At 53.9% G+C, this 20,391-nt stretch overlaps 1 protein-coding gene across 1 annotated transcript in view; it reads right to left on the bottom strand.

Annotated features, from left to right (window-relative positions):
• Positions 1 to 501: 501 nt before the first annotated feature.
• LOC122382506 (transient-receptor-potential-like protein) overlaps positions 502 to 20,391 on the bottom strand; it is a 55,053-nt gene continuing 35,163 nt past the window's right edge. Inside the window, exons 12-17 of the mRNA XM_043367913.1 lie at positions 11,815 to 12,010; positions 6,276 to 6,551; positions 4,500 to 4,678; positions 3,738 to 3,827; positions 2,201 to 2,388; positions 502 to 1,449 (exon numbers count right to left, since the gene is read on the bottom strand). Coding sequence (XP_043223848.1) covers positions 953 to 1,449; positions 2,201 to 2,388; positions 3,738 to 3,827; positions 4,500 to 4,678; positions 6,276 to 6,551; positions 11,815 to 12,010 — 1,426 coding nt within the window. The 3' untranslated portion in view covers positions 502 to 952. The remainder of the gene's footprint in view (positions 1,450 to 2,200; positions 2,389 to 3,737; positions 3,828 to 4,499; positions 4,679 to 6,275; positions 6,552 to 11,814; positions 12,011 to 20,391) is intronic.

The raw sequence follows: 20,391 nt of genomic DNA on the forward strand, positions 1-20,391 counted from the left end.
CAATAAATTACCTCAATGAACAAAACAATTCATTTTCCTCTGTCAGATCAGCCAAACACTGCTTTATTGTCGTCTAAACGCCCGTTATCCGCCCACGCGACCGTCATCACTACACTCAGTCGCCGATCGAAACCACGTCCTCGGGCCTTTTGTCGGCGAGCTGGCGGACCAGTCCGAACCTTCACCGCTCCCACGGTGGCTGGCCGTAATGTCACTGAGCATGAGCATTTATCAGTCCGGGTGAAGCGGCGGACCCCAGACTGGCGTGGTTCCCATTTCAGGCTGGCACTGGGAGCCAGGAGGGTCTGTCGAGGTGCACACAGAGGTCGCCTGTTGTACGACCACTCCAGTCTACGAAATTATGATGAAGTCATATACGTCGGCTGAGCGTCCGAAGAAGTGCGGCGGCTGCGGCAGGAATCTAACTGGCATGCAATATCACTTGCTTCCTATGTTTTCTAGCAGGCTCTTTTTGGCCGACTAGACAATATGATCACCGGCAATAACAGACAAACGTCGGTGTGCAATGTCTTCAATGATCGACACCACTGACCCACCCTCTGCTTGTCGACTACAAAAGCAAAACACATCGCAAAAGGACTGGTGAGTTCCTAACTCAGCAAATCCTTACCATCAACGTATCAGCAAACGGCCCTCCTCAGGCCAAACAAAGTCACAACGCTTCACACATTATGGCAGATCTCCAAGTTCCAACAGTTGGACTAGAATTCACAGTTTCAACAATGGCTAGGCTACGACCGCGCGGTAAACCCGTCTCCACAAATCGCACCACTCCTAGTTCCGTCCCCCGTAACGGCTCCACAATGACCGGCGCGCCGCTATGGTTACCAATGTCCCGCCGGCCCGAGGTCGCCCCAGAGGGCGTCGTGTCTGCTGACCGTCCGCTCTCCCTCAGACGCCCGAACTATCACCGCTACACCTCTGTCTGGCGTCATCCGGGCCTGGGCGGCTCGTGATGGTCCATGGACATCTGCCTACGCAGCCTCTGGGCCTCCGCGCCGGCCGACGGGTCCAGCGACTGAGCCGTGAGCAGGGCGCGGCGGCGCGGCGGCGGCGGCCGGCGGGCCGGACCGACCGGAGCCGGCGCGCCGCCCACCGCCTCCTGCCACTGGCAGATGTGCTCGCTGAGCTGCTGCAGACTGCGCGCCTCGGGCGACGTCTCGGCGGCCGAGCCGGGCGAGCCGGCCGGCGTGCGCTCCGGAGTGACCTGCTGGGCGGGCGGCGCCGGCACGGTCAGCGCGGCCGGCTGCCGGGCCAGCAGCTCGACCTCGCGGCGCACCAGCTGCCGCAGGCTGGCCAGTGTGGTGACAGATACGTCCGGGGAGCGGAGAGGCGTCGGCTCAGCGGCGCCGCCCCCGCCCTCCGGCCGGCCCAGCAGACCCAGGTCCAGCGACAACTGCTGAGAGTGGGCCGTCAGCGAGGTGCGGCCTGCCGAGAGACACAAAACACACGTTACCGGGATACCGCGGCAGGGAGAGCAGCAGGGAGGGTGGCGGGTAGCGGCCTCACCAGAGCCGCAGTACCAGACGACCAAATCCTTTTCATATGGTTCCACGAATCCGGCACGTAACCGCGACAGGGAAGGACGCACTTCACATAACCTCACAACAGCAAGAACAGTTCACTTGACCTATGCCAATTCCCAGGACGATGCATAACGGCTAAAAAATAAACAAAACATCCTGTCAGTAACTACCCTCTGTATAGAGGTTCCTGCTGAACGTTGCCTGACCTCTACGGGACGGTTTCATCCAACTAACCTCTGCGGGAGGGTTTCCTGTGGATGGTGTCGGTTATAACTGACCTCTGCGGGAGTCTTTCACCCTACACTGACCTCTGCGGGACGATTTCATCCTACTAACCTCTGCGGGAGGGTTTCCTGTAGATGGTGTCGATATAACTAACCTCTGCGGGACGGTTTCCTGTAGATGGTGTCGGGAATAACTAACCTCTGCGGGAGGGTTTCCTGTAGATGGTGTCGATATAACTAACCTCTGCGGGAGGGTTTTCTGTAGATGGTGTCGGGAATAACTAACCTCTGCGGGAGGGTTTGCGGTAGATGGTGTCGGTATAACTGACCTCTGCGGGACGGTTTCACCCTACTGACCTCTGCGGGACGGTTACCGGTAGATGGTGTCGGGAATAACTAACCTCTGCGGGACGGTTTCATCCTACTAACCTCTGCGGGAGGGTTTCCTGTAGATGGTGTCGGGCCCGCAGTCGGACGAGTAGGCCCGGCCGTCGGGCGGCACGTTCAGTCCGCCGCCCAGCTCCTCCCTGAACAGGGTGACGATGTCCCTGCGCAGGTTGTCCAGGTTACGGTAGTTCCGCGAGGCCTCCCGCTTCCTGTCCTCACGCAGCTCGTACCTGGCGGTGGGCGGGGTGTCACACTACGCCGTACGGGATGTCATAGGACAGGACGCAATGTTACGTGAGTTTGGAATGTTACATGGGATAACGATAATACAGGGGAGGACGGAATGCCACAGGAAAGTATCGAACATTACAAGGGAGGGCGCAATGTCATGGATGAGCACGGAAAGTCATAGAGTACGGACGGGGAGTGAGGAGAGTATTGACGGAGTGTCACATAAGAGTACGGACGGGGTATATGGACACAGGAGAGTATGGACGGAGTGTCACGTAAGAGTACGGACGGGGTGTAACACAGGAGAGTATGGACGGAGTGCCACATAAATAGTACGGACGGGGTGTAACACAGGAGAGTACGGACGGGGTGTCACATAGGAGTACGGACTGGGTGTAACAGCAGAGTACGGACGTCGGACGGGGTGTAACAGACGGGTGGAAAGTCACATAAAGAGTATGGACGGGGTGTAACACAGGAGAGGGGACGGGATCTTTGTGGGCAATGGCGACTGGAACTCCGAGGCATGTGAGCAGGAGTTACCGGAGAGATGAAGTATCATATTGTGGACGGGGGAGGACTAATTGGGCATATGAAAGAATGACTAAGGAACAGTATCAAAGGAATCGGGTAAGGATGCAGACAGGCTGTATTACTGTCAAAGACGGGACAGGGGGACCCGGATGCAGATGGCAAAGAGACGCACACGTGGGGTGGTAACTGGTCACCACTGGGACTACACGGGGCCGTGGCAAGGGGGCTTTCCTACAAGCAATAACTTGTCTGCCGACACAGAAAGCTAATGTGAATTAGTCTGTTACCAAAGCGTGAATAGATCTGAATAGAACATCGAATAGGAGCCGGTTGGGAACAGACGCCAAAGATGCGTGAATGGCCGCCTCACTTTATTGGATACGAAGGCGAGCCAGCTCCTGAATCATCATCCAACGAGACGTAACAGAATGATATTGGTGAATGGCAATTATAACGTCGAAAGAACGGTGCAGGGAGGTATTGAGTATTGTATAAAGTGAAGGTAACCCGGATCTTCAGGACGGATTAGGCCAGTTCAATCATGTAACGGACTGATTTGGTTCTCGGTAGGATGTGTGGCAACAGCACACAGAGCAGCACGAAATATGTAGCAGCAGCAATTATAACCTAAAATAGCTTCAGTGTAAACGTCAACTCAATTACGTTCTGATGCATCATGCGAAATCTGACAAGCCCGCGCGAGCAGATCCTTCCTTACTGAACGCAGCGGGCCTATGATCGATTAACCGATGCCCTTTCCGTGGGCACCTCTGGACGCTGACCAGAGCGGTACGGCAAGCCGCTCGAGCCTCACCTGAGACTGGAGATGTCCTGCTTTATCTCCATGAAGTCGTCTTCATTGGCACCCGAGTGGCGGTGCTGGTTCTTGAAATGGAAGATATACCTGCCAGCGCAGCGAAACCAGATCATGAGGAGGGCACATCAGATTACGCTATTGGGAGAACAATCCACTGCCACGATCTAAAATGAGCTGAAAAGGCACATGAGACTGCAATACCAATCCGTGAATGTCGTGTAAGACCTTTCAATTTTAGCCTTCCCGTTAAACGTTCCCAATTTCCCGCCGTCTCCCCTGGGCTGCATTCCTCTACCCTCCTGTCCGTCTCTCGCTGTGTACATTATAAGCTCCTCCGACTCGTGGCCACCCCTAGGTGCACCACCCCCAGTGTTCTAAAATTGGATATTGGTTGGGTGTGCCAATGAAGAAAAAAAATCCTAGGATGAGAAAAAAAAGAAAGTAAATAACTTATATATTTTTGCAAAATGGTATAATGCTAATTTTTATGCCAACTGATAAGCCAGGATTTCATGTCAGGATCTTGACAGGGTGTGAAACAAAAGGATGTGGGTGCATCAACTGTCAAGTGACGTGTAAACTGGGTGTTGGGACTACATGAAACTTTTTCAGAGATGAAGTAAAGTCGGTCATTCATATTTTAGGGATGAAAATATTTTCCCCATTAGGTGTGAGTTGCCACCAAAAAGTCTGAAAAATGGAACACTGACCACCCCTGTCTTACCCACCTGCGGACTTACCCACTCGTACTGTACCCACCTGCTGACCAGTCGGCGCATCACCTCCGAGTAGGGCACCTGGCACTCGAACGCCACCTCGGCCGTGGACACAGAGGTGGTGGCCGAGACCCGCTGGCGGCCCGCGCCGCCGCCCGCTCCGCAACTGTCCTCAGCCCGGTCCGCCTCCGAGTCGCGCGAGCCGGCCCGCAGCAGGAACCGCTAGGACAGGGAGGGGGGGGGTGAGATGAGGGGAGGGAGGGAGAGAGAGAGAGAGAGAGAGAGAGAGAGAGAGAGAGAGAGAGAGAGAGAGAGAGAGAGAGAGAGAGAGAGAGAGAGAGAGAGAGAGAGAGAGAGAGAGAGAGAGAGAGAGAGACTCGAGTGTTCTAATCAAAACACGCTCAATATGAACAATTTAAGTTACGAAAAACACTTATCCTCTAATTTTGTTTAGGACTGACGACATCCGAGGATTGCGACCAGCGTAATGCACCGTCTGGAGTTGCGCATACTCGCTCATTTGTCGCACGTAACTCTCCTATCGACCGCTTCCTTCAGGTAACCTTGGCCCTCTGTGCCAGCGACAGGTTTATATCCAGCCTTCGACCCTAGTCTCCCCGTCGCCGCTCAACTCGGAACTGTTCCCGGCCATGTGGACTGTCGGAGCGGCAGGGCGGAGCCGGTGACGGCGAGCGGCCGCGCTGACGGCAGGCCCTCCTCGTGTCACGTCTCTGGCCGACGAGTGGGGGACCGGGCGCGTGACTGAAGCACCGACCCCCTGCCGAGCCCCCCTTCCCCTCCCCCGCCGGCCGGCGGGGCGGAGACTCCTGACGGCACAGTTTCACTTAGCCCAAATCCGACCGTTCGCTGCCAGTTCAAATCCAGTCACCGCCGACAGCACTCCGGCAATGTCACTTGATTAGACATGCAGATGTGCGAAGTTGGTCATCACTTCAGACACTTTCTGCGACGGGCCGAATGTGGATTGTAGAAACTTAGCTAATTGTTAGCGTTCGACAGCTGTTCATAGAATGAGCAACAGCCATTGGCTAGGCTAGCACTGCATACTAATTTGTACCAGCTGTCTTCGAGTTCAGGTCACAAACTTTGTCCATCCCTCCCATCAAAGGCAGCAAAATGCCACGGTCAAGCTCGGACATGGTAGGCCGGGCGAACGAACATGGAATGACAAAAGTCGTCGGGCATTACATAACAAAGTTGAAACAACCTTGCCGAGTTTCCAAGTTTGTAAGCAAACTACCAGAAGCGTGCTTGGATTTGTGAACACATGCTAGGCTCCTTGTAAGATACGTAGTACGTACAGAGTGGCTATAGAAGTTGGACTTTTCAGGCAAGTGAGATCAGGATTTAGCCGAGTGAGTTGAACAACAGATACAACAGTCCCGGTACCCCAGCCCACTGTCAGTTCCGAGCTCCGGCAGCCGAATACAGTGCCAGTTTATATCGTAACAGCGGACCAGCCGGTGGCCGAGCTGCCACGTTCACTCCGCATCAATGGCCGGTTCAATCCGTCCGCTCAACCAGCACTAAAAGCCACCCGACCCCGCTCTAACTATCACGGGCACACTGGCGGCTACAAGCGGGGCAGGAAGCGATGGGGGTAACGAGGGAAATTGCGTCGGACTAGAGCGTATGCCTGCCTTTTCCCGTACACTGTCACGAGTGGTAATACCAGAATGGGACTCAAACTGAGTCATGTCCGTCTTCCCCCCTCGGCCCCCAGTGCTACCCCAACCTTCGCGCACCTCAGCCCTAAGCCCACCATTCCACTCCGCCCCCCTCCGTCCATCCAACTTACCACCCCGCCGTTGACTCCCGTCTTCTGCTCCTGCTGGTGTTGGTGCTGCTGGTGCCGCTGCTGGTGCTGGTGCGCCGTGCCGTTATCCGCCGGCCGCAGTCGGGCGCGCACGGCCCCAGTACACTGTCTGGCCGTGCCCAGCACCCAGCGCACGGCGTACCACACCCACTTGGGACTGACGACCATGTTGAACGGCGGCGGTAGCGAGGAGCCCTGCTCAAAGTAGGACATCCACAGCTGCGAGCGAGCAAACTTCCACTCCCGGTCGGCGTGGTCCTGCCGGCAGAGCGGCGGAGGGGTCAGTGGGGGGGAGAGAGAGAGAGAGAGAGAGAGAGAGAGAGAGAGAGAGAGAGAGAGAGAGAGGGGGAGAGGGAGAGGGAGAGGGAGAGGGAGAGGGAGAGGGAGAGGGAGAGGGAGAGGGAGAGGGAGAGGGAGAGGGAGAGGGAGAGGGAGAGGGAGAGAGAGAGAGAGAGAGAGAGAGAGAGAGAGAGAGAGAGAGAGAGAGAGAGAGAGAGAGAGAGAGAGAGAGAGAGAGAGAGAGAGAGAGAGAGAGAGAGAGAGAGAGAGGCGCAAGATAAGTTTGGAGAACAGCTTGGTGACAATAGCTAAGCCGACGGAGCGACGAGAAACGTCTAGAGTAGTGGAGGGATGAGAGAAGAAATAGCAAGCGCCAACGGAACGATGCGTGGGAGGTAAACAATGTGGATACATATTGATGCACAATAGACACATGCCAGAACAGAGGAGAGAGAGAGGGCCGGGGTGGGGTAGAGTATGGGGACCAAGACACGTAAATGAGGAACCAGCGCATAATACAATTAGTAAATTAGACGCCAGATTGTATTAGCATATAGTGACAGCGGTGATGGTACGAAGAATCCAGAAAAAAGACTCGCAACGATCTGTATTGATCAAGCACGCCGGTGCGAGCGACTTTAGCGAGTGTCATTTGAGCGAACGTCATTTGAGCGAACCATTTTCAGCGAATGGCAATTCAGCGATTATCAAGTTCATCGATTATCAAATATAGCGATTATCAATTTTAGCGAAAGCTATGTTTTAGCGACATCTATTTCGTCGACTACAATTTGAGCGACTGTCATTTCAGCGAAACATTTCATCGTCCTGTAACGGTGGATTTTTTCTTTTGCGAGCGTATGCGTACGAATGTTTCCAGAATTTCTCATGGTTATCCGGAACTGGATGGCGGATGTCGCGCGTTCAAAGTGAAAGGTCAGACATTGAGCTCCAAATTTAATGCTATATTTGTCAAAAATTCCAACGGTTCAATTTCACCCCCTGATGTTCAAACGGTTATGACATCGGATGCGGAAACAATCTTCCGGCAGCGGAAGCAAGATATTCCAGAATTAAACCTTATTACTAGTTAATTGCGACCTCATTCACCCTGCTCTTTGTCTCTTTGTCAATAATGGTGACCAAACGTTTGTTCAGAGATCAATATTGCTTGTGCTTTTTTCGCGAAATCGCCCCGCTTGAATTTGGATCAGTTCCCCATGTTTGTAAAACTTTTTCTTGCCCCAAGCACCGTACGAATTTCCAGATATTTGGGTGACGTCCCTGAAACATAGACTGGATTCTCCTGTGCCATCTCTCTAGTTTATTATTGGTCCTTGGCATTCCTTCCGTCGCCCTATCTCTTACGTTCCACATTTTCAATTAAAATTCTGCCCGCCTCTTTCCCCTCCCATGCACCCCTTGTTGGTCGTCCGATGTACATGTAATCGGCAAGCTTTGCGCCGATTAAAGTTTATCTGTTTCACCGGCGAGAGGAGCCCGGTGACCATATGATGTCTGGACAGGAATTTAATTCAACGGTTTTGCGCGTGATCGTCTGCTATTCAATTGTTGCTACAGGTATGAACTCGAAGCTGTCCTAGATACTGCAATTAAAATGTGTTTATTATGTACGGCATATTATTAGAATGGTAAACACTCTTACTCATGCTCTCGGCTTTACTGACCAATTAGTATAATGTTTTATATAGCGGATGCCGCGATCGGAGCATCTCATGGTGCACTATGTTTTCGCCCATCAGCTGATCACGGCAGGTGTTCGGCTGACTTGGGCGGGGAGTCTGGTTCGAGAGCCCAAGGAGTGAGGTTGCGCTCCTGGCTCTGTCAAAATGTAACCTAAAGCTAAATACAATGTAATGTTCTTTCATTTTTGATTATGTCGATTCACCTTCAGTAAACACGGGTTTACATTTGGGAGGGAGCGCGGCTCCACAGGGAGCCGCGCCTACCTGTGGAGGCTGAGCTCCAGGTTCCAGTCGCGAGCAAATCTCAGACCGTCACTGAATATGTAGATAAGCTACGCGAGTCTTTGAGAATTGCACACAAGCATGCGCTACATGTATCTGACGCTTCACATGGGAAAAACAAACGATTCTACGAAAAACGAATGAATGAGTTTGAATACAAAGAGGGAGATTTGGTATTTTTGCACAAAGCTGTAGTTCCTAAGGGACAATATTATAAGTTTGTGAGACCGTGGAAGGCTGCGGTGATTGTAGCAAAGGTAGGGGACTTGAACTATCGTATCAAGGTCACGGGCTCCAGGAAAACATTACTGGTTCACCATAATCGTTTGAAGCCGCGGACTGAGCCGATAGTTACCCCACCTGAGCCAGAGGTCACTGAGAGTCAGGATGGGGCTGGTGCTGATGCTGCGTCACCGGTGACACGCGCTCAGACCACGCCGCCAGCAGAGATAGAGTCGGTCTCCGTGGACAGTGGGTCAGCCGATGGCCCGGCTGGTGTCACAGCCTGGGCACGATTGCCCATCATCGGCACAGCTGTGCAAGGTAAGGAGCCAGCGATTGAGGAGCAATCGTCCGGCACAGTTCAGATGGCGGTGCCGACACCCGAGTGTCCGCCGGTACCCCCGCGGTCTGAGGTACCGCCGCCAGTGCCAGCCAGACGGTCCGAGCGACGGACTCGACCGCCGGATCGCTTTGTCCCAGGCTTGTAGGTAGCCTGATTAGCATGAATGCTCAAAAGGCAAGAGGTAAGAGGTGCGCTCAAATTAACGTAAAATCAGTCGCCCTGATTTTCCTTTTAACTAGCTCAGCAGGCAATCGGTTGGCTCCTGGCGCCGGAGTGCGACAGATTTGTTTAACTCTTTATGGAAAGAGAGTGTGCGCTTCGAGCTAGATTCGGTCAATCCCTGGGGACGTTTCTGATTGACATGTCAATGTCATTAAACTCAGTTTGAGTAGGAGCCCTCTAGCAGCCTGTTCAGAGCATCATGGCATGGGATGTAAATAGCATGGTCTGGTTAGCCTGTGTTTGGGATGGGACCCAGGGTACCCATTGCCATCATTGACGGTTAGCCATACCTGTTCAGCTAGCTAGTTGATAAGTGAGCGATGCTGCGCGATGACGTGTTTGTGTTTTTCGTTGTTGCTGACTGCCAGTCCACGTCAGCCGGATGCTGCCAGGCATCATTTAGCGACCACGGTGTTATGGTGTCGTGTGGCGCGTGCTGCAACTGCTGATGTTATCGCATGTGTCAATGAGTGTTTCTAGATGTAAGTGCACGCCTTTCATTCAAAGGAGGGAGAAGTGTAATCGGCAAGCTTTGCGCCGATTAAAGTTTATCTGTTTCACCGGCGAGAGGAGCCCGGTGACCATATGATGTCTGGACAGGAATTTAATTCAACGGTTTTGCGCGTGATCGTCTGCTATTCAATTGTTGCTACAGGTATGAACTCGAAGCTGTCCTAGATACTGCAATTAAAATGTGTTTATTATGTACGGCATATTATTAGAATGGTAAACACTCTTACTCATGCTCTCGGCTTTACTGACCAATTAGTATAATGTTTTATATAGCGGATGCCGCGATCGGAGCATCTCATGGTGCACTATGTTTTCGCCCATCAGCTGATCACGGCAGGTGTTCGGCTGACTTGGGCGGGGAGTCTGGTTCGAGAGCCCAAGGAGTGAGGTTGCGCTCCTGGCTCTGTCAAAATGTAACCTAAAGCTAAATACAATGTAATGTTCTTTCATTTTTGATTATGTCGATTCACCTTCAGTAAACACGGGTTTACATACATATGTGTCTTCAAAATTCAAATGATGCGTAAAGAGGTGCAATAATTTCCGAAAAGTAGCAAATGATTGACTTTCGTCGCATTCGGTCATTCGCTGTAACTGCATCGCTCAATTGGTCTCCCACTGACCACCATATATTCGCTCAATCTGGTTTCGCTGATTCTGGTCCTCGCTAAAGTTGATAATCGCTGTGATTGAATTCGCCGACTTGACAATCGCTGAAAAAGCCAATCGCTTAAATTGATAATCGCTGAAAATGTCTCGCTCAAATGTCGTTCGCTGAAATGACGTTCGCTCAGGTGTCGCAGAACCCAAGCACGCAGACATACTGGAAGGCTTGGAGGAAGCTTCACTAGTGCAGGCGGACGGTGCAGGGATTTGGATGCCATGAAAATTATTTTTAGCACCAGCAGGCAACTGAACTCGAATTCAACGCCAACTACCTTGAAATCTGCGTTGTTCTGTCTAGTTTGCACAAGAGGCTGATGTTCAAACGGTTACTTATGACATCGGATGCGGAAACAATCTTCCGGCAGCGGAAGCAAGATATTCCAGAATTAAACCTTATTACTAGTTAATTGCGACCTCCACTCATCCCGCGTTTCTCCCTAGCTAACACAGAAGCTGATCATTGGTAAAGCTTCTAGGCAGGAGGCATACGAGACTTAAGATCAGACGGGACAGGCACTGAGCAGCCTTTCGACACGACACGAAAAGAGGCGACATTGATCCGATTTCAAACGGACGCTCCATTTCAAACGCCCATGTCCATGGACGTCATCTCTGCAATCAGCCATCGCCACGTCGGACTGGTCCCAGTCAGATAACTCTCGGTAACTTTGGGTTCCGACCGGGCCGCGGTGGTAGCAGCTGGTGCCATTGAGCGGAGCACCAGTCGGCCGGCGGCGAGTGAGACCTCATGAGGGCGAGTGGCCGGCAGGACTACTCTGGTGAGAGAGGACATTTGGCGGCACTCGGCCGCCGGTGCTCGGACGAAACCATCAGTGCACCAATCGGCGAGGAGGGTGATGCATGCGCCTGTGGGCGCTATCACTACCATTATTTCAAGGCGGGCTTACAGGATGAAAAATCAAAGGTTATCACTTATCGGTATCAAATGATTGGGATAAAACGACATATTTCAACGAGGATGGTACAGCGTAGCATCTGCACAAACTTTCAACGATTATGGTGCATCGTTGCATTTGCGGACTGTAAAATGCACATGATCGGGTTTTAATGCTATATCGAAACATTTATCCAGCCAACTTCTTGCTTCCAAAGAGCTTCGTTTTCCTGAAATTCATTGTTTGTGGAACAACTTTAGCCACATGAAAGGATGCATTAAGAGAGGAGGAACAAACGCACCAAAAATTGCTTAACAATGGATCACATAGGCAAGGAATTAAGTACCCAGCGGTGGCATTACAATTTTCCGTAACGACGCCGCGGCACTCACCTCGACGATCTGGAAGCTGCGGCTCATCATGGCGATCAGCATGTTGACCATGACGGTGACGGCCATGATGAGGTAGGCTCCGAGCAGTGTTTGACCCAGCAGGTGGGTGACGGTCTGGTGGCGACGCTGGTCCAGAGCCTGCACAGGGATCTGGCCGAACAGTGACCACAGCAGCGTGGTGTACGAGGTGCCGATACTGCCGGCAGAGTATAGTAGGCGGTCAGTACCGATACTGCCGGCAGAGACAGTACACGGTCAGTACAGCGTGGTGTACGAGGTGCCGATACTGCCGACAGAGTATAGTAGATGGTCAGTACCGATACTGCCGGCAGAGACAGTAGGCGGTCAGTACCGATACTGCCGGCAGAGACAGTAGGCGGTCAGTACAGCGTGTTGTACGAGGTGCCGATACCACTGGACCAGCTCTACACAGTGGCGCCACAGAGTCGGGCTGGCGCCCTCCCGGCTGGCGGGGTGCGAGCAGTGTGACGATCAACACTGCAGGGCTGCGCTCTGCCCCGTCTGCCGGGAGGAGGCGGACACCCCCCAGCATGTCCTCCTGCGCTGCCCGGCCCTGATGGCCACCCGACACCGACTGCTGGGATCCATCAACCCCGACCTTGAAGAGGTGCGGAGCGGCGCCATCGTGGCGGCCCTGGGGGCCGCCCACAGGTCCCTACAGAGCCGGACGGCTACGTCTCAGCTGTGAGACGGAGGGACCAACAACAACAACAACAGGTGCCGATACTGCCGGCAGAGACAGTAGAGTGTAGACGGTCAGTACAGCGTAGTGTACGAGGTGCCGATACTGCCGGCAGAGACAGTAGGCGGTCAGTACAGCAGATGCCAAATGAGCATTTCGAACGAAACCCGTACCTAAGTATCTTCAGACAGCAATAGAGCAAAGACAATTTCGAATGGCTCGTCTCCTCTAACCTGGTCAAGCATGCCGGCTGAGAATAGGAGCGATTGAATGCCTCCAAGGCTCCAATAACCAAACCGCATCAGAATCCCGATGTTTATCAGTTTCTCCAACACCGGATATTGGATCTCCTCGTCTGAGAGTGCCGTTCCACCGCTGCCGGCTCTGACCTGGACCTGAGTCCCAGTCGACTCTTCAGCTGGCATCTCCGACGTTAGCGGCAAACAACAGCGGCGGGCAGACAGCCTCAGAGGAGACCCGCACACTTCAAACGCACGCATGGACAAAGGAGCCAGCCGGGTCCGTCGGTGGCCGCGCAGGCCACACAGAGATGAAACGCCCGCCGCCGCGACAAATTAAAAAGGCTGTGAATAGCCAGGTTTGTGTGTGTGGGTGTGTGTGGGAGAGGAGGGTTGAATGAAGCTGTGCTCATTTCAGAACAGGATGTTAAGAAAGGTAGAAATGGCATTGCTTCTATCAGGAAACACAGGGCAGGGTACTTGTATACAGCTATTACAACTTTAGTTGACGTCCATTGTGACCAAATCAAAGGAGTTAAGATGGAGTTACAATATAAAAACATGACAGTGTTGTACGCAACTAAAATACCAAAGTAACAATACCAAAAATAAACCGATCGCATAAACAAATATCTAAAGCAGGGGTCGGCAAATGGTGGGGCATGCCCCCTTTGGGGGTAATGGAGCCCTTTCGGTGGGGGTAATGAGGGATTCTGAGAAAGCCTATCTTTTTAGAGATTGTAGCTCCAGTGATGGAGCCATCGTGACTGTTGCATCCCAGGGTTCAAAGATTAGCCCAGGCCAAAGGCACAGCAGTCAGCACACATTGATTAGATACCAATTTTCACGTACCTGCTCGCCTCACCATCTCACCCCTACGTACAGTCGTACAAAAGCAGCTGCAACTTTTGACCGTCGCCCGTCTGTTGGCGTTTCAACAGCCGCTAACGTAAGGGGGATGAGTCGATCGGACCCCCGCGGCCTCTCGGACTCTGATATGGAGCTGTGCATAAAAAAGACGAGCGTGCTACCCATGACAATAGGAAGCCGCCGCTGCCCATTTTTAAGGTCCTTGGTCATTCCGTCTCATTCAAGAGGGCAATGACAAGTGTCGAGAAAATCGGGACCCGCTATAACTCCTTGAAGTGAGAGTTTATGGCTCAAGATGATCTCCAGAAAAAGCTCATAAGCCAACGGTCATTATGGGTCCAGAGGCCAGTTTTACCAACAGAAAAATAGCCGCCTGCCGGAATTTTTGCCTAAAGATCGTTTCACATATGGAGCGTAAACGGTACAGCCCTATCCGCTTACGAGCCCATCGCGTTTACGCTCCGTATGTGAAGCGGTCTTGAGGCACAAATTCCGGCAGGCGGTTATTTTTCTGTTGGTAAAACTGGTCTCAGGTCATGATATTTTCCGGGCTGGTAAAAAAATATGATGGGCTCGAGGGTACAATTTGGTCGTGATCCAATGCCTTTTACGTGAGCTTTTAACGAAAAACCACCCGCCGCCCCTATACGTACAAGGGTTAAATGGGATATAGCATAGGCGGCGGAACGGGGAGGGCACCGGGGCACCGTGCACCCTTTGATTTTTGCATTTTAACATTAGCCCTATGGGCGTTGCATGGAAAGAATGGGACCAAAAGTCAGCAGTGCCCCCCCCCCCCCTCCCCCTTAATTGAAGGTGTTCCGCCGCTACTGGGATATAGGCATTAAATGTTTTGTGGAGGAAGTGTCATGTTTTAAACTTGATGCATTGGAAATGCACAAATCCCCAAAGAGTTCCAGGACGGTATGGAATTTCAGTAAACTTGGTTGTGTCAGCAATGGGGTCTGGTAGGTGGGGGTAATGGCCCTGCCTGGCGCCCAAAAAGGGGGCACGACCCCGAATGACCTGCCGACCACTGATCTAAAGCCTCGGGGTACCCTTCTCAGGCGGCAATAAATACGACTACGGACAGCGCCGGCACCGCCCTATCTGCCCGGGTCGTAGTTTCAAGACCAAAGGCGAGATCGGGAGCTCTAACTGCACTCCGGGGGTCGACAAAAGCGCTCCACGGCGGGTATTCGTCATCTGGGGGCGACTATCTCACGTCGATCGCCGTCGGGGCCCTCTCCTCTGACCATCGAATATACCATCCGGACAGAGGGACAGGGCGTGGAACAATCGGAAAAGAAGCCGCGATTGGATGGGAGAATTGAGAGAACTCGGGAAGAGGAAGCACAGATAGAGAGGAGAGGACCACGAGTTTCGGCTAGATGACGCACTTCAAAGGAAACCCTCTGTTGTTCCGGGACGCCGGCCCTCCCTGTCGGTCCCCAGACAGACAACACGAGGTAATTAGATCGCTCGAGAACGAGCCGGACGCAGGCAAGTTGCACGGTAAGCTGCCGTCCGGAGCGGGGCAAAGTCGCCCGGTCAGCAGCGCGACAGATGCAGCGGCACGCAGCGCCGTCCCCATTTCCAGGGACGTGAGATGCCACGCAGCAAAACAACAGCGCGTCGTCGACATAAGTGATGCGACATTTAAGCCGCTTAATGGTTGGGATCCGTCACGGATTAACTGAGCGAAGGGGTCGATTTTACAGCCAATCCGCTGAACGATCTAGAACGACCGGTTGAGTCGTCACACAAGTTGCCTACAAGTTCACGTTTTAGTAATGCGGGCACCATTTCTTGCGAGGGAAGCCCGACATTCGCCAGCAATGAAGTTATTTTGCTTCCGTGCTGCCGGTAACGCAGTGATGGTAAATACTGATGCGACATTTCGCTTGAGTTGAGCTCCTACTTCAACCAAGGCCTCCCTAAAAAATACGTGTTACAAGTTACAAGCCGAAACTTACGGCACTTACTTATAAAGTTTTGGTTCCAGGTAGTAGCCTAAAAGATCGTCTGAATACGAGAAAATGTTTTAAAGCCAATGACATAACAGGCAAATCGCTTCATGGTGGGCACAATGCACCTCGCCAGATGAGGGCACTAATGTTGGTTAGGACCCCGTTGCCCGCGCCATCTCACCGGTCATTCTCCCCGGTTGGCTGTCAGTGGCCGGAACCACTCACGTCGGCTCGTTTATAGGGTAGGATAGCCCTTACAAAACGATACCGCCGGAGTGATAACGACGGGATGTAGTCTGGATTGAGGATATGTAAGGTTCCACTTATTTTAAGATCGCATCTTTTAATTGGTGAGGGTGGGTGGGAAACTTCTCGCTCACTCTACGACCCTTTCGCCGCCCGTCGCCGTCGACGACTGCCGTTCGTGCCACTCCAGTCGACGGCCCGGCGGTCCCGCGGCCCGCGCCCTCCCAGACACCCCTCCGGGGGCTGCCCTGCGTCTGTCGACGGGGCGATTAGCCACGGTCACGTTCGGTGGCGCCCTGGCAGGGTCCTAACCTTCCATAGCCGCGTCGCCGCTATGAGTTGATTAGGACCCCGTTGCCCGCGCCATCTCACCGGTCATTCTCCCCGGTTGGCTGTCAGTGGCCGGAACCACTCACGTCGGCTCGTTTATAGGGTAGGATAGCCCTTACAAAACGCCAAATTGGTTCCGGAGAATAAAATCTGCTCCGGAGAACCGGCCACCTTTAGAACTCTCGACAGGAAAATCATATATGTTTGGCCTACTAAATGTGAAAGTCGATAAAATGTGTTCGCTCACTGCTATAAATGTATGCTATCGGCGTAATAATAGCAGTTTTCTTTACATAGGCTGGAAATTTCAGAAATTTCAGGTGCCGGAGTATAAATTTGTAAGGAAGCACAAAATCGTTTTGACCCGACTGGGACCAGCAAAGGGCCTTATTCCCAACACTGGCTGGCGGCGGACCAGGTGTATGTCCATCCAGTTGCAGAGTGGACGAGGCGTCGGCGGCCGACCGAGTGCATAATGTTGAATTGCAGAGTAGCCGGGAGGTCGGCGGCGGACCATGTCTTCGAGTTGCAGGGTTGCTGAGGCGTCGGCGGCCGACCAGGTGTAAATATCGAGCTGCTGAGATACCGAGGCGACGGCCGCAGATCATGTGTACATGTCAAGTTGAACAGTGGCCGAGGCGTCGGCGGCGGACCAGATGTAAAGTATCAAATTGCTGAGATAGTGTAGACCCGAGCAAGTCGCCCGGCCGGGGTAAGACGCCTCGCCGATGTTCTCCGAAATGGCAAGGTTCTGGGGAAACCATCCTCTCTTCTATAAAACGTGCACTATATGATCGTTATATGCGCCGACTGGAAGGAAATGTGATAACTCTTTAGGGAGATGTAGCCAAAGATGTGTGTGTGTGTGTGTGTGTTTTGTGATTTGATGTTTTGTAGTCTGATGGTGCATCGTGGCGTTCTTTTATGGTCCACGTCAGGTTAACGATTTTATGTGTTCTGAACGACTATTGTCTAACGCTTGTAATGCCGGGCTGGTTCGTGTTAAATTATGTCTTGCTAGAGCGCATGGCGCTGTTTTCTGACAGAATTACGTGATGGGGTAAAACGCCCCAGTACGTCGCGGGGCAAAAACCCCATCGGGCGTTTTACATCATGTGTTGTTCGGACTACCCCCTTTCAAATGTTGGTAGCTGGCGAACAGTAAGTTTCTATGCCTTTATATGCATTTTCTCAGTGACTGGAAGGCAAAAGGAGTATTTTGTTAACATAAGCATTGCAATAAATTGTTCTTTGGCCTTATGAGGCAGGTGTAAAACCTGCTCATACCACCGTGTCAGAGTTGCACACCTGATAGGATGGAATGTGCTAATTTCAGTGCCATGCCTCCAGAGGTCTAACGGACCTCTCATATAAGATTTAGCCAACTACCATGTTTAATCTTTTAGTCTAGAGTAAGGGGCTACTTGCCCCAGGCCGTGGGGCGTTTTGCCCTGGGGTCGGTATTGCCGAGGCGTTGGCGGCGGACCAGGTATGAGTTATTACCGTGTTGCAGAGGGCCGGGGCGTCGGCGGCGGACCGATGTATGTGCATTCTGTGTTGCGGAATGGCCGAGGTGTCGGCGGCGGACGGACCAATGTATGTGGATGAGACGCAGTGTGGCCGAGGCGTCGACGGCGGACCCGTTATGTGTTCTTACCGTGTTGGTATGAGTTATTACCGTGTTGCAGGGGGCCGAGGTGTCGGCGGCGGACCGATGTATGTGCCTGCGTTGCAGAGTGGCCGAGGCGTCGGCGGCAGACCGATGTATGTGCATTCTGTGTTGCAGAATGGCCGAGGCGTCGGCGGCGGACCGATGTATGTGCGTTCCGTGTTGCAGAAGGCCGAGGCGTCGGCGGCGGACCGATGTATGTGCATTCCGTGTTGCAGAATGGCCGAGGCGTCGGCGGCGGACCGATGTATGTGGATGAGATGCAGTATGCAGTGTGAGTATGAATTATTACCGTGTTGCAGAGGGGCCGAGGCGTCGGCGGCGGACCGATGTATGTGCATTCCGTGTTGCAGAATGGCCGAGGCGTCGGCGGCGGACCGATGTATGTGGATGAGATGCAGCGGCGGTGGACCCGTTATGTGTTCTTACCGTGTTGGTATGAGTTATTACCGTGTTGCAGAGGGCCGAGGCGTCGGCGGCGGACCGATGTATGTGCCTGCGTTGCAGAGTAGCCGAGGCGTCGGCGGCGGACCGATGTATGTGCATTCTGCGTTGCAGAATGGCCGAGGCGTCGGCGGCGGACCGGTGTATGTGGATGAGATGCCGTATGCAGTGTTAGTATGAGTTATTACCGTGTTGCAGAGGGCCGAGGCGTTGGCGGCGGACCGATGTATGTGCATTCCGTGTTGCGGAAGGCCGAGGCGTCGGCGGCGGACCGATGTATGTGGATGAGATGCAGCGGCGGTGGACCCGTTATGTGTTCTTACCGTGTTGGTATGAGTTATTACCGTGTTGCAGAGGGGGCCGAGGCGTCGGCGGCGGACCGATGTATGTGCCTGCGTTGCAGAGTAGCCGAGGCGTCGGCGGCGGACCGATGTATGTGCATTCTGCGTTGCAGACTGGCCGAGGCGTCGGCGGCGGACCGATGTATGTGGATGAGATGCAGTATGCAGTGTTAGTATGAGTTATTACCGTGTTGCAGAGGGCCGAGGCGTCGGCGGCGGACCGAAGTATGTGCATTCCGTGTTGCAGAATGGCCGAGGCGTCGGCGGCGGACGGACGGTGTGTGGACGAGATGCAGTGTGGCCGAGGTTCCGGCGGTGGACCCGTTATGTGTTCTTACCGTGTTGGTATGAGTTATTACCGTGTAGCAGAGGGCCGAGGCGTCGGCGGCGGACCGATGTATGTGCCGGCGTTGCAGGGTGCATTGTACCAGCAAAATACCGAACACATTGGGAATCAAATACCAAGTACCGAGTTGGTATCAGTATGGTATCGGTATACCGAAAAATTGTATCCGAGGACATCTCTACTGCAGCGTAGCCGAGGCGTCGGCGGCGGACCTGGTGCATGTGCGTGCCGAGGCGTCGGCGGCGGACCTGATGCATGTGCGTGCCGAGGCGTCGGCGGCGGACCTGATGCGTGTGCGTGCCGAGGCGTCGGCGGCGGACCTGATGCATGTGCGTGCCGAGGCGTCGGCGTCGGACCTGATGTATGTGCGTGCCGAGGCGTCGGCGGCGGACCTGATGCATGTGCGTGCCGAGGCGTCGGCGGCGGACCTGATGCATGTGCGTGCCGAGGCGTCGGCGGCGGACCTGATGCATGTGCATGAGTATGTATGTGCGTGAGTTGCAGAGTAGCCGAGGCGTCGGCAGCGGACCTGATGTATGTGCAGTGCGGAGTAGCCGGGGCGTCGGACGCATTGCAGTTGCAGAGTAGCCGGGGGGTCGGCGGCGGACCTGATGTGTGTGTGCATGAGTTGTAGAGTGGCCGGAACCAGGTGTTTTGTGTGTATCGCGTCGCAGGTTGGGGTGCTGCGTTGCACGACCCTTCAAAGCGTGCCTACCGGGCTCCCCGGTTTCCTTCACGGTTGCGTGTGCGCTTAGTATGCCTCTGAATAGATGCACGTCAGTCGCCGGGGAACCATCCCCGTGGTGACGCCGCGTCAGTCGCCGGGCAACCATCCTCGTGGTGTCGCCGCCAAGGAACCGCACTCCGCTGTACGTACCCCCGAGCCGTGCTCGATACGCCTCACCTGCCGTGCCGGCGTTAGTATGCCTGACCATAGAATCCTTGTAGCCGTTGGTACTCCCCACAGCTTCCCTGGCTCCCTTCTCGCTCGCTCTCCGCTCCACTCGCCGGCGGCCATGTCGGCGTTAAGGAGTGCCTGATCAGATAATCCTCGTAGCCGTTGGCGCTCCGCACGGATTCCTTAGCTCACTTCTCGCTCACTCTACGACCCTTTCGCCGCCCGTCGCCGTCGACGACTGCCGTTCGTGCCACTCCAGTCGACGGCCCGGCGGTCCCGCGGCCCGCGCCCTCCCAGACACCCCTCCGGGGGCTGCCCTGCGTCTGTCGACGGGGCGATTAGCCACGGTCACGTTCGGTGGCGCCCTGGCAGGGTCCTAACCTTCCATAGCCGCGTCGCCGCTATGAGTTGAGTATCGTTTCTTCAGTGGGCCTCGCTATCTGTCACCGGTTTCTCAATTATTCCACGCCTTCCACTATAGGATGGGTCCAGCCGCTCTAATAACGGGTCGCACCAACAAG

The sequence above is a fragment of the Amphibalanus amphitrite genome, unplaced genomic scaffold (assembly GCF_019059575.1).
Source record: "Amphibalanus amphitrite isolate SeventyFive unplaced genomic scaffold, NRLGWU_Aamphi_draft 000141F_arrow, whole genome shotgun sequence".
Lineage (NCBI taxonomy): Eukaryota > Metazoa > Arthropoda > Thecostraca > Balanomorpha > Balanidae > Amphibalanus > Amphibalanus amphitrite.